Source organism: Aspergillus clavatus, genomic scaffold (assembly GCF_000002715.2).
Source record: "Aspergillus clavatus NRRL 1 1099423829800 genomic scaffold, whole genome shotgun sequence".
In the NCBI taxonomy this organism is placed as follows: Eukaryota; Fungi; Ascomycota; class Eurotiomycetes; order Eurotiales; family Aspergillaceae; genus Aspergillus; species Aspergillus clavatus.
In genome coordinates this window covers 1,572,391-1,589,710 of record NW_001517099.1, presented here as the reverse complement: position 1 = coordinate 1,589,710, position 17,320 = coordinate 1,572,391, and the positions used below count along the sequence as shown (strand labels likewise).

Sequence of the window (17,320 nt, the reverse complement as noted above, 5' to 3'; positions counted from 1 at the left end):
CGGCAGGCTGACATGCTCCATGTCAGCCATCATGTTGCTCAGCCTTGGCGAGAGGGACTCCTTCCACATTCTCTTCTATCGGGATCTAGGTAGAAACGTGGGTGATGTCGAACTTTCGCTTGTCATCCGACGTGTGAGAAGAGCGGTGGCGAGTGTCGAACCGCGAAGCGAGTCCTTTAGGCGAGGGTCTTCCAGAGCTGGGGAGCAGCGCACTGGGTGGCGCAGTGGGCGAGGTGGAAGACTGTGTATCAGTGGAAAAATGGCAATTAGTCATGACCGAGCACAGCCGGATGTGATGATCGATAGGGATAGCCAAGAATGCCCTCAAGGGCAGGCGTATCGAACGACTAAGGGCAATTGTTGTCACTTACACTCCTCAACACAGTCCTCCTTGGGGCCCTTGTAGTCGGCATCCTCCTCCTGCCGGGTTACGCGCTCAACGCACTCATCGTAGTGGTGCTTGTAGGGGGCGCACTGGGGAGAGTTGGCGCAGTCTTCATGTCCCAGTCAGTAAATGTCAAACAGCAATTGAGTACAAATGCATCCGAAAAGACGCAAGGCAGTGCGCCGCCGTCCGAGATAACCCAGGACGGAAAGCGGACAAATGGATATCCGAACATGTGTAGCATCGATCAATTCAAACGAATACACGACGGAGGAATCCAACACCGCCAACGGAGATCGAAAGAACTAAAAGATCCAGATCGAGCGACTCACCCTCCTCAAGCTTGGGCTTGATGTCCTCAGCCTCCTCCTCTTCCTCCTCCTCCTCTTCCTCCTCTTCCTCTTCTTGCTCCGGCTCCTCCTCGCCGCCCTCGGAAGCCTCCTCGGCAGGAGTCTCCTCACCAGATTCCTCAGTGCTCTCGGAGGTCTCTTCGTCGGCCTTGTCCTCGGTCTCAGCCTCCTGGCTGGTCTGCTCGACGGTCTCGGCGGGAGCCTCAGCCTGGGCCTCGGGGAAGCTCAGGGAGGAGATCATATCGGAGAAAAAGTCGGCGAGACCCATCCTGACCGTGTGGGAATATAAATTGAGGAGAGAGACTGTGTGGGTGGGGGTGTTTTGCGGTGGCAGCGAGCGAGATTTGATGAGGATGGTGGTTTTACGAAGCTTTGGCTCTAACCGTCCAGGAAAATCGGAACACCCCGGCGCCGGAGAGGTCGAATTGTCGCACACGTGATTGGCCGATGACTTCGGTCGGGGATTTCTCTTGGCATCATCGTTGTTCACCTTTGTTGTTGTTAAATAGATACCCATAGTTAATACTATGCACCTGTATATAGCCTAGGTATAGAATCATTATTATTACGCAGGAGTGCTGTCCTCTATATTAAGCTCCAATGACCACATCCGGAGTTGGACCTGCCTTTGCCCTATGCCTGGGCTGAATCATTAAGTAATCCGCTCGGTTATTGTACATGAAAGTCGCGAATATCATGCAATAATAGAAAAATGCTATGTACAAATAGTGATGTAGAAAGAAAAAGCAACACAGCTGTACTGAAATATTGCAAATTAATAGCACCCAGAATCCTGCACCCTAGGATCAACTGGTACGACGCAGCCTCTCTTCGAGTTCATTGGCCACACTCTGCTGCTGAACCTCTTCATATCCCGGTGGTGGTTCCAGAGGTTCTAATTCTGGTCCTGAGTTGCCCCGGTCGTGGTGCGTGTTCGAACGTACGCTATGATCATATGGGGGAGCGTCCGCCGCGGCGTTCTGTGGACCTGTATAGGCAGGCAACTCTTCCAGATGGACTGAGGAAATGTCGACGGTTCTCGTCCCTCGGCCGCTTTCCTGGGAGAGCTCAACAGCTTGTTGAACACGTTCTTTGATCCTCTCAAAATGATTCGAAAAGTCAAATGCACCACCTTCTTTGAAAGTCACCTTCAACTGAACGGCAGGCAAGGATGGAGGAATTCCTCCTCCGGGCACTGGTTGGACGAGAGATATCCACACATTCGGGCCAAAGAAAGGCGCAGTGACGTGCGAATCATGGATGTTGAGAAGAGGAGCTGAGAAAGACTGAAACTCGGCTGACTTTTGAGCGGGGATGTATACAACCTGACGGCCGATGTCAGCGTGCAGTTTTTGGAAAAGATAGGGAAGATGGACAGTCTGACCCGCTGGTTCGTCAGGTAGATTTGCCCCGCGCTGCTCTGCAGCGATATCGAATCATTTCCCTTGTAGGAACCGAGTGGTTGTAAGGAAAGACTTGTGCGAGGCGGAGAAGTATAGATGGATTGCTCATTTGGAAGTCTGACGAAACCTTCCTGGTCATGGAGCATAACCCAGCTGCGAGGAAAGTCAGAGACACCCGGCATCAGTTTCGTAGCTTTCGTGAGAATCTGATAATATCTGGGGCATAGTGACGGACCATCTTTGTATGCAACAAGATACTCCACGAGCATGAAGACACAGCGAGGGCTAAACAGAAATTTTGAGGTAGAGGAGGCTTATATGCAAACAAAGAGACGAGGTCAAGACTTTGGGGTCATTCACATACTTGATCGACATCTTGTCTTGTCGCGGGAAAGAGAGATTGATTGGCCTCCAGATATGAAATCACGAAGAAGGGCTTATTTGATAAGGTTCTTGGAGCAATATCGCACTGAGAGGCCAAAGTGGAATAGAACAGCCCAGCAGCTAGATCGATGTTCAACAGGTAAATCCCAGTGATCTGACTCGCGATCTGCAGTTGCAGCCGACGCCTCGAAGTTCAAAGAGTCTTCGAATTTGGGCAAAAGAGGTAGATAGTCTTTGGAAAGAGACTAACAGTTATAAAATGGATACTATCCAACTGACTGACGAACTGATACTAAGACTGCAGATAGAATGAATATGCGGGTCGGATTCTTGGACCCTGCAATTCGACAAGTCACTAGCGGCGCGCTCTGGGAGTTGAGGTCGCGGGGCAGAAACCGAAAGCTGGATATTCTTTGAGATCAAAAAAGCAACCGATATCAGTGCTCACATTCATGAACTGAGGCTGCGTGATGTTCTGTCGTTGTTCCGTATCTCATCTGGACTCTGGAACTCTGAACTGAGTAGGCTACTTCGTACTGTTGCAATGACGGATCCACAGTCTGAGAAGGCTTTCGTGGGGCAGACTGTCAAGAGTCAAGACAAGTGTCAAGGCGGGGAGAAAAAAGGACACCTCAGGCTCGACATCAATCTATAACTACTCCGCGGATGAGAGAAATACGAGCCAATCTCAGGGTAGATATCAAGACTAACTTCCTCCGACTGACGAATGCTAGATCTAGTTTTTCTCTACTACTATCTAGATAGTGCTCAGCAATATTTAGCTACCGACTTCCAGTCATAAGTTTATGGGCAGCCTGGCGAGGATCTTCTTGGTGTTGCCCACCAAGTTCCCGACGTAAGCCGCTATAGCCTCCAAGTAAGTACATAACAAATATCTACCTTGCCATCGACAGGCATTCCTCGAAAGCGTGCTTAATCAGCATTATTTTGAGCCTCTATAGCTTATATCTTATGCATTTCAGGTGGTTAACTATGTAACCACAACCATGAGAATAACCAAGATAAGGTGACTGTGGCAGGTGCATTAGTGTAACGCAAGATGCATCATCTAGAGACAGCAGCACTCTATACTCGTTCCCTTGCATCCTGAACTGGTTATCTCAAAAGTCAGATCAGACAATGCCATATCTGAAAGTGTCTTGCTCTCATGATTTGAGCAGCCTTTTAGTTTTCTGACGCCGTTAGGGATGTCGGATGTCCCCGCAGAATGGTGTTTGACCCATGGATAGAGCCAGAGGCAATTAACAGGCCGACAGCTTAGCTGTGTGCAATCTGACAGCATTCCACTTCAAGTGTTTTTGATGCAATGACAGCTGGTCAACTCTGTAAGACTCCTTTCTTCTTTTGAAGTAGTAGGAATGAACAGCTGCCAGGTTCTTCAAAATCCTGCTTTTGCAATCAGAGGAGCAATAATCGCGAGATATGAGGTGCTATCAAGTTGAAGTACCGGGTTCTAGAAGCGTCGCTTGAACGGAAGTCTCCGTCTGGCGTGCTGTCCGTGCACTGCCGGCAGGATTTTGGGAGTTTTTGCTGGTCCCCCCACTTGAGTTGAGGGAAAAAAAGCCAAGTGGTGTGTCAGTGTCACATGGCTCGACTTTGAACTTTCCAGCAGCTCATTCTATCTATTCCATTCTTCTTTTTTTTTTTTTTGCCTCCAGTCTCATGAACACTGAAGTTCACTACTTCATTCCTCATCGTTTTCGGATCTGCTAGGAATTGCGCATGATAAATCAATATCATCTGGGGAAAAAAAGATTGAAATACCGATGTTGTGACAACCCATGTCTGGTTCAACCACTTCCACGCGCGCTTCTGGCTTCATCAACCCACGATAAGAGACACAAGAAACGGGCGGAAACTTCGCAACCCTCTCGGCCTGCGAGCTTGACATCGGGCTTTCCTCGTCTTCCCCTGGCCTTTGATGCCATTTGCGTAGCTAGGGTCACAATACAGCTAGCTATTCTACAACACCATGGGTGCGAAACAACTGTATATCCCGCCCCTGATCGGGTGGTTGTATGACCTCGTTTTATGGTCATTCTCGGTGCTTGTCGACCTCTTCTTCCGAGAGGTCCATCCCCGTGGCTCATGGAAGATCCCTCGAAGGGGCCCGCTGATCTTGGTCGCAGCGCCTCATGCAAACCAGGTATGTGACAGCGCTTGCGCTTGCTTCTACTCCTCGTTGATCGATCGTTTGGGCTGGTCACCTTATTATCTCATTTTTAACCTGTTCTCTTGCGAATAGTTCGTCGATTCATTGATCCTCATGCGTGTTATGCGCAACGAAGCTCATCGTCGTATTTCGTGGCTTATCGCGGACAAATCGTTCAAGCGCAAGTTCATCGGGACACTGGCGAAGGCTATCGGCACTGTTCCGGTGGCCCGCGCAATGGATAATCTGAAGCCCGGGGTAGGAACGATCTACTTGCCCGATCCTATCAACCAGCCGACCCTCCTCCGTGGCGTTGGGACAAACTTTGAAGGACCCGGATTCGAAAAGGAAGGCACAATCTCACTCCCGACGATCAATGGCACCGCACATAGTACTACCATCGCCGAGATACGCGGTCCCGAAGAATTGATTCTGAAGAAACCATTCAAAGCCAAGGACGCGCTCGTCCAACTGACAGGACGGGATGATATCAGTGATGATGGGAAATTTACCGGAGATGGATCCGCCAAAGACCCCAACTTCAAGGGCTCCAAGTTTAAGGTTTCTCCACATGTGGATCAGACAGCGGTTTATCAAGCGGTATTCGGCAGACTTAATGCAGGCGGCTGTGTTGGTATCTTCCCCGAAGGTGGTAGCCATGATCGCCCCGATTTGCTTCCATTGAAAGGTATGCTTCTTCACTTGATTGCTTTTCCTTTCCAAAGACCTCGGCTAAACCTCTATCCAGCTGGTGTGGCCTTGATGGCCCTGGGAACACTTGCAGACAACCCGGGCTGTGGCTTGAAGATTGTGCCATGTGGCATGAACTATTTCCACGCGCATAAATTCCGTTCAAGGGCTGTGATTGAGTTTGGAAACCCCATTGAAGTACCACGAGAGGTCGTTGATCAGTTCCGGCGAGGAGAAAGAAGAGAAGCCGTTGGCGCATTGCTCGACACTATTTACCAGGGTCTTGTATCTGTGACTGTGACGAGCCCGGATTTCGATACTTTGATGGTCAGTAGTCTAACTTCCCCTCCGGACTGTAACGCTGGTAGTTAACGGGCCTCAAGGTCATTCAAGCAGCTCGTCGTCTCTACAACACCAAAGGAAAGAAGCTTCCACTTCCCATGGTGGTTGAGCTCAACCGCCGACTTGTCCAAGGATATACGCATTTCAAGGATGATCCCCGTGTGGTACAACTCAGAAAATCTGTCGCCAATTACAACCAGCAGATACGTATCCTGGGCATCCGTGATCACCAGGTTGAGTATGCGAAGTTCTCATGGTTCCAGGTCATCTGTACATTGATCTACCGTCTGGGCAAGCTGGCTCTCCTGACTATTGGAACTCTGCCTGGGTTGCTTCTATTTGCACCTGTTTTCATCGCGACTAAATCTATTTCGAACAAGAAGTCGAGAGAGGCACTGGCTGCTTCTACCGTCAAACTTCAAGGACGTGATGTCATGGCAACCTGGAAGCTGCTCGTTGCCCTTGCGTTCGCCCCCGCAGTATATGCATCCTACACGGCTGCCTTCACTTACCTCGCATACCGCAATCGCATTTATGGATTTGTGCCCGACTGGATGCCTTTATGGATGATTATCCCCATTGGGATGATCTTGTTCCCGACTATCACCTTTGCAGCACTTCGAATCGGCGAAGTCGGCATGGACATTGTGAAATCTCTGCGACCACTTGTGCTGTCTCTCAATCCCTCATCAGCCAACAGTTTGTTGAAACTGCGTGAGAGACGTGCTGCACTCGCCCAACAGGTCACGGAGGTGATCAACACCCTGGGACCCGAATTGTTTCCAGACTTCGACGCTGCGCGGATTGTTACGGATCCTTTCCGTGACAGCCGCCGAACTTCCGAGAAGGCAGACGCCAGCCATGGATCCATTCCTGAAATCAGGAGAACAGGTGCAGCAGAGCTGGAGCACGGCTCCCCATCTCAAGAACCCCTTCCCCGCAACGAGTCGTTCCACAACCTTGCCAACATTGGCTTTTTCTCTACACGGCCTTCTAGCCGCACCCGAAGCCGCAGTAGTTCGTCTGGTGGTCGCCCCGGCTCCTCGGGGCACCAGCTGAAGCCTTTGAGCCCGGTGACATCGAAAGATGGGCTCGAGGAAGTCAGTTCGAAGATTCGTGACGCGATGCGGGAACGGGGTGAGCGGAGACGCCGGAGAAGCGAGGATGGCAGCTGGGACATGGCCAGCTCTGGTTCTGGCACGCCTTCAAGCGAAGAAAACCCAAAGGACCTTTGACGAATCATGTACAACAAAGTTCATGTGGGCAATATTGGGGGAGCATTCTTAGTCGACGCAGCATCTTTTTGAGTCCTTTCTGAGCAGTTATCGCCTTCTTAACGGACGCCTGAGGCATCAGCCAGTATGTATTTAATGCGCCAAATTACCTAGTTTATGTATGACCAACTGTTATGAAAAAAAATATTTCCATATGGGATGACCAGAAAGCGTAGAAACTTGACAAGCACGCCTCTGGATCGACTGTTAGTTGCTCTGGCCAAGACCTCGGGTTTGTGTACCAGAGTTTACACGTGGGCCACTGGAGAGTGTAGCTGTCCAGCGCAATACATCATTCTCGGCGATCTGCCATTTTCAACGAATTATACGATTCTTTCATTCTCACATTGCATTTCATATCCTAGGCATCCTTCTTATCGTCCTCTGTGCAGCTCGGCGATCTCGCCTCCCTCGCTCATCGACACCATCACCGCCCGGTTGCGGCCAAATTTAGATCGATTCCGCGCTGGCCAGAAAAATAGTGTAGCCTGACAGAAACAGGCTTACCAGGAGACGGATCTCATCCTATACCGCTCAGAATCGATACCCGGCGAGCTTCTGTGCACGTTACCAGCATCATAATTCAGAGTTTTTCGGCGCTGGGGGTATTCTCCTGCTTTTCTTGGGATTATTACTGGCGTCGCTTCCCTACTAGTTCATCGCCTCTCCTACCCCCCTACGTCCGAGACTATCATCAACTACACAGCGACTTCGGGTTGTTCTCCCCCTCAATATCACTTTTTGAAACACAAAATCAGCGGTCGACATTATATTTAACTCCACCATGGCTACGTCAATGCATCTATCGCGGCTCCGGAAATGGTTCCTCGCGTCTCCTCCCATCGAGGTCACCATTGCTCGGCTGCGCGAGTTGTTGATCGGAGCACTCAGGCAGGGGCCGGTGCCCCAGCATATTGCGTTTGTGATGGATGGGAACCGGAGATTTGCAAGATCACATCGCATTGAGACGGTGGAGGGTCATAATCTGGGGTTTGAGGCGTTGGCGAGGGTGAGTTGACCCCTTTTCCTTGGTCCTCTTGTAGATCTCAAGGGCAACGTCAATGGTGGTTTTTGGGACGGCTCTGTTGCAGTGTTACTTGGACTGACACTTCGGTCAACGTTTGTTTAGATCCTCGAGGTGTGCTACAAGTGCGGAGTGAAAGTCGTCACGATCTATGCGTTCAGCATCGAGAACTTCAAACGCTCAAAATTCGAGGTGGATGCCCTGATGGAGATGGCAAAGGTCAAACTGCAACAGATGGCTCAGCATGGAGATCTGCTTGATCGCTATGGCGCAAGGGTGCGGGTGTTGGGTCGCCTCGATCTTCTGAAGCCCGATGTCCTTGCTGCTGTGAACCGGGCCGTGGACATGACAAGCCGCAATGGAGACCGTGTCCTGAATATCTGCTTTCCCTATACGTCGCGCGATGAAATCACCGGAGCTATCCGAGACACCGTGGCTGACTATAGCACGCCCCTGAAACCCGTCCGTTCGCACTCCTCCACACGGACGCCCTTTTCTGAAACCCATATCGCACTCAACATCCGTGCACAGTCCAAGCATGCCAAGACAGAAATTACTCCCACCAGCGATAACGAGTCTTCTTCGGAATCGTCGGCTCACGAAGAGGATACGAGTGACAGAACGGATGCTCCAAACAAGGTCTACGAGTCAGGCTCGGGATTCTCCTCCTCTACCACCCTGCACCTCGGTGGTCATCCGGACGGCGCGCACGGGAAGGCATCGGAGTCTGGGAACTCGTCCGAATCCGACAAAGCGCTCTTTGTCTCCCCGGAGACCATTACTCGTCAGACACTATCAGATCATATGTTGACCAAGGGCAACCCCCCGCTTGATTTGCTCGTCCGCACATCTGGGGTGGAGCGCCTGAGTGATTTCATGCTCTGGCAATGCCACGAGGAAACCGAGATTGTGTTTCTGGATGTCTTGTGGCCTGAGTTTGATCTATGGCATTTCCTCCCCGTTCTACTGGGCTGGCAGAGGAGGATTGCCAAGTCTAAGAAGAATCCAGATGCCGAAGGAAACTTTGACGGGGAATCGCCTGAAACATCCGAAGCGGAAGCCGACGGGATGGTGGCCAATGCTCCTGGGAAGCTCAAGGGCTTGTAACGGAGACGTCGCATGGGGCAGTTGGGAGTTCGGAGTCTGTTTAACGGATTGACACTATATCACAAGACTGTCCTGTTGTGTATATAATAATATTTCACTCAGCATATGTTACCCACCCATATCATCATGCATATACATGCACATCCATGTACCCAATAGCACAGCTCCGATCTCGCAGCTTTGATCACTAGAATGTGGAGAGCACGTGACAGCACATGACTCACCCGGCCCGAGCGATGGCGGGGGAGGAAGTGGGAGTGGGAACGCGATGCCACAGGGATTCAAGCCTTTTTGCTATCCAGCACTCAATTCCTTTCATCTTGATCTGATCATCTCCAATCGTCAAAATGGTCAAGCAAATCGCCGGTTCCAAGGTTCTCCTGCTCGGTTCGGGCTTCGGTAGGATTCCTTTCCCCTTGAGAAGCTCCATGTCTCCCATCAGGATAGACATGGAGCCCCCGCATTCCGCTGGGCTTCTTTTTTGGCTGATACATTCGCAGTCACCAAGCCCACCGTTGACGTTCTCAGCAAGGCTGGCGTCAATGTCACCGTCGGTATGTCTATCTAATTCCGTTTCCCTGCGTCCCGGCTGGAGCGTTATCTCGAGCTTCTTCCGTCTTCCATCCGCACTCGAGGTTATCGGTAGTAGAAATGCGATGAGATAGAAGACTGACAATTTCATCTCTTGTGTGCGTGCAGCTTGCAGAACCCTCGAGAGTGCCCAGAAGCTTTGTGAAGGCTTCGCCCACACCAATGCCATCGCCCTCGATGTCAACGATGCCACTGCCCTGGACAAGGCCCTCGAGCAGGTCGACCTTGTCATCTCCCTGATCCCTTACACCTTCCACGCCCTCGTCGTCAAGTCCGCCATCCGCACAAAGAAGCATGTCGTCACGACCTCCTACGTCTCCCCTGCCATGATGGAGTTGGACGAGGAGTGCAAGAAGGCTGGCATCACGGTCATGAACGAGATTGGTCTGGACCCGGTATGTCCTGCCTCTATTTGGAAGGCATATAGCTCTGGATTGCGAATTATGGTTCTGACTGGAATTAGGGTATCGACCACCTGTACGCCGTCAAGACCATCTCCGAGGTAAGTGCTGAGACGCGGACGAAACATCGGCAGGGACAATTCATCTGACTCACATTGCGCAGGTGCACGCCGCTGGTGGTAAGATCACTTCTTTCCTCTCCTACTGCGGTGGTCTCCCCGCCCCCGAGTGCTCCGACAACCCGCTGGGCTACAAGTTCTCATGGTCCAGCCGTGGTGTCCTCCTCGCCCTCAGAAATGCCGCCAAGTTCTACAAGGACGGTAAGGAGTTCAGTGTCGCCGGCCCAGAACTCATGGCCGTCGCCAAGCCCTACTTCATCTACCCCGGCTACGCCTTCGTTGCCTACCCCAACCGCGACTCCTGCCCCTACCGCGAGCGCTACCAGATCCCCGAGGCCGAGACCGTCATCCGCGGCACCCTGCGCTACCAAGGCTTCCCTGAGATGATCAAGGTGCTGGTGGACACTGGATTCCTCAGTGACGAGGCGCAGGACTACCTCAACTCCCCTATCACCTGGAAGGAAGCCACCCAGAAGATTCTGGGCGCCACCTCCTCGGACGAGAAGGACCTCGAGTGGGCCATTACCTCCAAGACCAGCTTCGCCGACAATGACGAGCGCAACCGCCTCATCTCCGGCCTGCGCTGGATCGGCCTCTTCTCCGAGGAGCAGATCACCCCGCGCGGCAACCCGCTCGACACCCTCTGCGCCACCCTCGAGCGCAAGATGCAGTACGGCCCCAACGAGCGCGACATGGTCATGCTCCAGCACAGGTTCGAGATCGAGCACAAGGACGGCTCCAAGGAGACCCGCACCAGCACCCTGCTCGAGTACGGTGTCCCCGACGGATACTCCGCCATGGCCAAGACCGTCGGCGTTCCCTGTGGTGTTGCCGTCAAGCTGGTCCTCGATGGCACTATCAGCCAGAAGGTGAGTCTTTACATCCTGCGTTCAAGTCGCTGAATTCAATATCCTAAATACTAACCGCATTCCAGGGTGTTCTCGCCCCCATGTCCTGGGAGATCTGCGAGCCTCTGCTCAGGACCCTCAAGGAGGACTATGACATCGAGATGATCGAAAAGACCCTCTAAAACACTCACACATGCGAATACTAGACACATCTATTTCAAGAAGAATGATTATGATCTTACGATCTGAGACAAAAATACCAAAAAGCTTTTAGCAGTCCATATTCTCCAGGGACAATGGTAGTACACTACAAAGAGCAAGCTGGTATTTTCATTATTTTAATTCGTCTGTACATTGCAGTTTGTGGCATCACTTTCTATCGTAAAATCATTGAGACATACCCCCGTGAACATGGAGCGGGAGGGGATCGGAATGATCAAAAGGAGCTGCAATCGAGAAAAAGGCAGGAATTAATGCCTGGGTCTAAAAAAAACCCGCGCCCGACGTCGATTTCCACCGGCAACACCAACCAAATCCAGGTGTGTTGTCGTGACCGTAGCCCAACCATGAAATATCCAATTCAATATGCGAAGGCCAGATATCGGCGGATGCGATTAGAGGATAGTGCCAAACCTACAGCGAGCAGAAGAACGCACAAAGCAATCAGCAGCTGTTTCCAAGTGAGAGAACTAGAACGGGATCTGAAAAGAACACGACGGTAAGGGATGCAATTGAGAATTGGCAAAAACAAAGGGTGTAATAAAGACGAAGAAAAAACGTACCCGAAAGTCTGCTTGATGCTGCGGACGTAGTAGACCTCCCAGTTCTGCTTGGTCACGTCTTCCTGGCCGACAGGCACACCGGTCCAAGTGACACGCATCAGGGTAACTGCGTCGACGTCGTTCTGATCGAAGTTGATCTCCAGAGTGCTGAAGTGGCCTTCGGGCCACTGCGCCAGACGCCACTTCTGGACAACCTGCTTGGGCCGGTCGAGCTTCACGTACTCGCCGGTGACGTTGCCGTCGAAGATGGAGAACTTGCCGCCGACCTGCGCTCCGTCGAATTGACGGGGTGCGCCACGGGTGAAGGCCGCGATCCGCTGGGGATCCGTGAAGGTGATGTACAACTCCTCGGCGGTTGTACGGAACTCATCCGTGGCAGTGACAGTGGTGGTGTTGACAGCAACCTTGCTGGTGCTTGTCGTGGTCTTAGGAGCGGAGCTGGCTGGCTTGGAAATTTGGGGGTACGAGGCTGGAGCAGTGAAACCACTTGAAGGGTTGACGCCGGGAGCATGCTGGATGTCCTTTCCATGCTCAGTAATCAAGGCAGGAGCAAGTCCCACAAGCTCCCGTCTGATCTGAGGGACAAGCTTTGACCGAACAAGGCTCTTCACGGATTGCTTCGAAGGGGAATCAGAGTAGTTTTCGATCTCGAACTACCAGAACGAAGATATTTATGTTAACTCTCCAGACACGAAGCCAGTAGGGTTATTTATGGGCAGGTTATAAAGGGAACATACGACGTACTCGTCTTCCTCAGTGTCGTGGGCGACCTCAGGAATAGTAATTGTGCCACTAACGGACTCCTCATCCTTCGTCTTACCTATTAGGGAGCTATTAGTGATACTCTCCGGGTAGCTAAGCCGCAAGAGTCTTACGAACCTTCATACTCTAACTGTAACTTGACATCGAACAAAGTGATGACCTTGCCCTTCCTCTGGCTGACGTCTACGTCGCCATCCATAGTAAGTACGTTCGAAACTTTGGCTGAAACACCATCCTCCTCAGCGGAGAGCACGCAGAGTTTTCCCTTCAAGTAGTCCTTGGCCCATGCCGAGACATCCTTATTCACCCAGTGCCAGTTGTTGGGATTGTGAAGAACCATGATGAACGGTGACTAGGAATAACAAGTCTTATAAACGAGGGATTGTTTTCGTTCGGTAGATTTAAGAAATCACAAGCAAAGCTTTTCCCCGAGTGCTAGGTTCTGCGACGAGATTTGAATTAGTAATCGACTTCAAATATACAGAAAGTCACGAATTCCACAATCTCAAGCAGGAAAGCTTTGCTTGTCAGGGATCTCGGGTAGCGTTCCCGGACCACAGCTAATCAGCAGTGGGAAATGATGAATCATCACTCCCGTCTGACTGGTGCCAGCTATGATATCTCATCATGTAAAGCAAGAGTTCACACCTCACCCACAAAGCCATTGAGGCTCGAGGATCAATGGGAGCGAAGGAGAGGGCAACATGGAGTGGACAGAAAGGGGGGGAGAGTCAGCAACTTACAGTGACAGTGATGTCTCGAATCAAAGACGCTGCAGAAGATGTAGAATCAATTAATCCCTTCTTACTGCTGATATACTCTGTCCTAAAGAAGTAGTAGTGGTAGTCCAGGGAAGATACCGTTAATTGGGGGAAGGGAAGAGTGGGAGAGAAGTTCTTTAATAGAGGTTCTGCCCTCGGAAGCGAAGTACAAGGAGGAAGAAGAGAGAAGGAAAAAGTTCGACAGCGAACGGATTCAAAAGGAAAGCTCTAGAAGCTAAGTGGTCACGTGAGCCGCGGGGAGAAAAGTGGACACAGTATGGAGTCAGTCTGTGTCAATGGGAGAGGACTTGTTTGGTGATACTGGATAGTATTTGTAGTCGGGTCATTTTATATATCTCATAGCGAACGTATATGGGTATCTTGCTAATAGTAAACAAACAAGGGGGAAAAAAAGAGAAAGAAAGAAGGAAAGGGACAATAGGCCCAAAAGACCTCATGCTTGTTCAAGCTGTTCCAGTTCATCCCATCCATTTTCAGCAACAAGCTGCGCTTTCACCCGGTCTCGCAGGTGCTGAATCTGGATTCCAAGAGCATCATTCCATTGACCTTCCACCGTAGCGACTTTGTCCTTAAGATCGTTGGTCAGAGCGCGTTCCTCGTCAGCACGAGATTCCTGCATCTCGCGTCGCACATCATCCTCGGCCTCGCCCTGGCGAATCCGCTGGGCCTCCATCAGCTTACAGTTGGCTTTCATGACCGCGGATTTGACTTCGTGCAGCAAGCAGAAGAGATTGATTTGCGATTCGATGAACTGGTAGCTCGATTTCTCTGCGTGCGACACCAACGTGTAGAGATACTGGAGCGGGTGTTCGTGGTAGCTGGGGTTCTCTTCATACTCGTTGGCAGGGATCTGAATGTGAAACCCGCGGAATTCAGCGGGGACTTGCTGGATCAGGGCCAGGAGGGATGGGGCAATATCCCAAAAGGCGGACAGCTGCACCTCGACGCCTCGAATCACGTTCTCTTCGATCACGCTCAAGAAGGACTCCAGCCGAGACAACGCTTGGGCTTCAAAAGTGACCCGACGGTCTAGAGCATCTTTGGTGAAGAACGCGGTCGTCTCCCGGATCTTGTCCTCATTCGCCTTCTGCCGATAGGGAAGTAGGACAGCCGCCTTGTACTTTTCATCGCGGCCGCCGATCAAATCGTAAGCTTCGCGATGTAGCTGTTCCCGAGCCTCAAAGAGCCACTTGAGCTGCGTGAGTTTTTCAAGTAGCTCCGGCTTCTCATCGCCCTCCTCTTGGGTTTGATCCGGAGTCTCATGCTGCGCATCATCGAATAATTTTCCGATCAGCTCGTCGATGCAGGTAGTAGCGCGATTGATCCGGTCGGTGAGCACGGTATGCACCGGGTTCAGGACGGATTCCTGGTACATGTCTAGTTCCTTCTTGGCCAGCTCTCGGTCGAGTCGATTCTCTTCCTCGATCAGAGCAGCTTCGGCTTCTGCGGCTTCCGCAAACGTGATGCTGCCTTGCTGGATTTGACTTTGGATGTTGGCGTTGAACTGTCGGCGACCTTCTTCGGCCCTCTCGCGATGGCTCTGCAGTAGATGTTCGACATCCGAACTGTGCCGCTGCCTGGATGCTTTGATCTCCGCGAGATCGCTGATCGATCGAACCAATGTTCGGTAAGTGACAAGGTCTGGGTGGCTATTGTTGACTGCAGGATGATGGCGAGGATACGGTGGTGGGAGCGTGATCAATCTTGAGACGTCCAATTTCTGGACTTCCCTGTTGCGTCCGATCCCGAAGTGAGACGTGGAGCCAGGAAGGCCTAATGGAGTGGGCTCAGCATCTTCATGCCATCCGACCTTTTCGGGGGGATACTCGTCTGGGCCGTAGGCAGCGTACTGACTCGCCGTATTCGATCCATAGCTTGATAGGTTCGCTCCAATAGTCTCCTGTCCCTGTGCCCATTGCATGGCCTCGCGAGGCACCCCCATGTACTTGGATTCTCGCTTCGAACGCTGAACCTTTCTTTCGCCGCCTTCGCTCTCGGAGCCAGTCTTCGATTCCCACCAACGGCTGGGGGCACGGCCTCTTGAGCTCATTTCGTCGTTGCTCATGCTCATGCTCGCGATCGGCGAAAGACAAGGCTTATAGTTGCTCCACCATGCGGACTCGGGGCGGCTTGAAGGGATATCTAGCGGTGGTACCGCCCGAGGTCCTCGCGAGGGCCGCCGCGAAAGTGACGCGGGGGCTGCATTACTTTCCTCAGGTGGAGTTATCGGTTTTGGTGGCAGCTCGAACAGTTTACGGTGCACGGGATCAAGGTCAAAGGTGCCATACTCCCACACCTTGGCATATTTTTCTCGTCTCAGCTGAGACTCGGCGATGATGTATTCAGTAAAGATCCGCAGCGCTTCGCTGTCATTGACAGCACTGGCCTCCTTCTCTATGAACTCCTTGTGTCTTTGCATGGCATCCCGGATGAATCCCAGATCTTGGCTGAGGACAGAGTCCAGAGAAGAGCTCTGTTGTGCGACGACACGGCGAGGGGATAACGCGGCCACCGCAGAGATAGACTCATTGGGTAAGTGTAATATGTGGGATACGGGACGCTCCTCACTCGGAGCCCGACGAGAAGGCGGCCGCACATCCTGCCCCGAATGCAGCGGGGGTGTAGGAAGAGCCTTTGGTGGTAGAGCCTGAGTCGCTGGAGCCTTGCCAAGAGTTGGGGATGTGTTTTCTGTACCTGGTGAAAAGGGCGGAGTTTGTGCAAACATTCGGGAGGGTGCAGCTGGACTGGGTTCGGCTCTTGGAGTGGAAAACGAGGAACGACCTGAGAATAGTCCGGTGGAGGACGCCCTCGACCGGGTAATCCCCTGCTGCCCATCCGAACCGGCACTAGCGTTGCTCCGAGGTGTAAACTTTGTGGAATTCAGGTGTCGTCCGTTGTCGGGTGTGGTATTTGAGTTTTCAAGAACGAGGTTTGAAGGCTTCACCTGATCCAGCGCCTCTGCCCAAGGGTTGCTGCTGGTCGACACCGCGCTATAATCATCGAATACCTGACTCTGTCTGTTTCTGCGTTCAATGCGCCTTTCGCGGATGCCCTTCGCACTAGCATCCCGAATAGCTGGGCTGCGGAAAAGCCCCCCATTAGCTGAGTTTTGCGATGTATGAGAAGATTCCCTGGTTCCTGAAATAGGGCCTGCGGGACTAGATAGGGCAGCGCTGGACGTATCGATGCTGGGAAGCTCCCTATCCCGTCTCTGCCTGCTCTCCACTGAACCTTCATCCACCCAGCCAGCTGGGGTGGGCGGGATGCTATCCAGGCCTGTGCCCATAACTGGCGGGGGTCGTGTTCTCCGTGTCAGTAATTGTGAATTGCGCATCCCTGAGGCCTCCGACAGGCCATTCACACTCTGTGACCTTCCGGTCGGGGGTGGTCCGGGAGGAGGTGGTGGAAGCGGCATGCCCGGTTCCCAGCCAGGTCCCGATGGGGAGTGACTACGAGATTGGCTTGTAGCCCTGGAAGAGCTTGCACTACCCACCACCGGACCAGCAGAAACAGCTCTTTTCGAGCTTGGAGGACGAGACAACCCGTCGAATTGAGGAGTGGGGGTAGAAAGCTGATGGTAATCGCTGGACGATGATGATGTTTGAAGGCTCTCCTGTGACACCGTAATGAACGGTCTAGGTCCTGTCCCGAAGGAACCTCGATCGCGGTACGTATCCGCCCGGCTGTGAGAAACAGACCTGGACCCTTGAACACCTTGTGGCAAAGGAGGAGGCGGAGGAAGGGACATTTGCCTGTTGTGTCCCCCATCGCCCGGATGAACCATCGAAATAGGACGAGTACGGGGAATAGGTCGTTGTCGATATTCCACTGAAGGTTCAACGTTGTATGACGGTACAGCCGAAGGGGACGCAGAGCTTCTAGTCGAGCCATGGTGATTCAGAT

At 52.1% G+C, this 17,320-nt stretch overlaps 7 protein-coding genes across 7 annotated transcripts, besides 3 other annotated features; 3 read left to right on the top strand and 4 right to left on the bottom strand.

The window, feature by feature from the left end:
• Positions 1-176: 176 nt before the first annotated feature.
• On the bottom strand, positions 177-1,003 carry ACLA_050470 (cytochrome b-c1 complex subunit 6 family protein; the record flags this gene model as incomplete). Its single annotated transcript, XM_001272000.1, has 3 exons — positions 177-241; positions 372-494; positions 718-1,003. The coding sequence occupies 3 exons, from the start codon at positions 1,001-1,003 to the stop codon at positions 177-179; spliced, it is 474 nt and encodes a 157-aa protein (XP_001272001.1).
• Positions 748-808: a microsatellite.
• Positions 749-787: a microsatellite.
• Positions 751-797: a microsatellite.
• Positions 1,004-1,541: 538 nt separating the features above from the next.
• Positions 1,542-2,407, bottom strand: ACLA_050460 (uncharacterized protein; the record flags this gene model as incomplete). The annotated part of the gene is made up of 2 exons (XM_001271999.1): positions 1,542-2,060; positions 2,120-2,407. The coding sequence occupies 2 exons, from the start codon at positions 2,405-2,407 to the stop codon at positions 1,542-1,544; spliced, it is 807 nt and encodes a 268-aa protein (XP_001272000.1).
• A 2,108-nt stretch (positions 2,408-4,515) lies between these two features.
• ACLA_050450 (putative glycerol-3-phosphate acyltransferase Sct1) lies at positions 4,516-6,962 on the top strand (the record flags this gene model as incomplete). The annotated part of the gene is made up of 4 exons (XM_001271998.1): positions 4,516-4,689; positions 4,789-5,383; positions 5,444-5,712; positions 5,769-6,962. 4 exons carry the CDS (start codon positions 4,516-4,518, stop codon positions 6,960-6,962), a joined length of 2,232 nt encoding a protein of 743 aa, XP_001271999.1.
• An 823-nt stretch (positions 6,963-7,785) lies between these two features.
• Positions 7,786-9,132, top strand: ACLA_050440 (undecaprenyl diphosphate synthase family protein; the record flags this gene model as incomplete). The annotated part of the gene is made up of 2 exons (XM_001271997.1): positions 7,786-8,010; positions 8,131-9,132. The coding sequence occupies 2 exons, from the start codon at positions 7,786-7,788 to the stop codon at positions 9,130-9,132; spliced, it is 1,227 nt and encodes a 408-aa protein (XP_001271998.1).
• Positions 9,133-9,479: 347 nt separating this feature from the next.
• Positions 9,480-11,273, top strand: lys9 (saccharopine dehydrogenase (NADP+, L-glutamate-forming); the record flags this gene model as incomplete). Its single annotated transcript, XM_001271996.1, has 6 exons — positions 9,480-9,531; positions 9,633-9,686; positions 9,832-10,118; positions 10,187-10,225; positions 10,288-11,112; positions 11,178-11,273. 6 exons carry the CDS (start codon positions 9,480-9,482, stop codon positions 11,271-11,273), a joined length of 1,353 nt encoding a protein of 450 aa, XP_001271997.1.
• A 432-nt stretch (positions 11,274-11,705) lies between these two features.
• Positions 11,706-12,975, bottom strand: ACLA_050420 (AHA1 family protein; the record flags this gene model as incomplete). Its single annotated transcript, XM_001271995.1, has 4 exons — positions 11,706-11,724; positions 11,874-12,526; positions 12,611-12,693; positions 12,753-12,975. 4 exons carry the CDS (start codon positions 12,973-12,975, stop codon positions 11,706-11,708), a joined length of 978 nt encoding a protein of 325 aa, XP_001271996.1.
• Positions 12,976-13,850: 875 nt separating this feature from the next.
• On the bottom strand, positions 13,851-16,832 carry ACLA_050410 (uncharacterized protein; the record flags this gene model as incomplete). Its single annotated transcript, XM_001271994.1, has 1 exon — positions 13,851-16,832. The coding sequence occupies one exon, from the start codon at positions 16,830-16,832 to the stop codon at positions 13,851-13,853; it is 2,982 nt and encodes a 993-aa protein (XP_001271995.1).
• Positions 16,833-17,320: the final 488 nt, after the last annotated feature.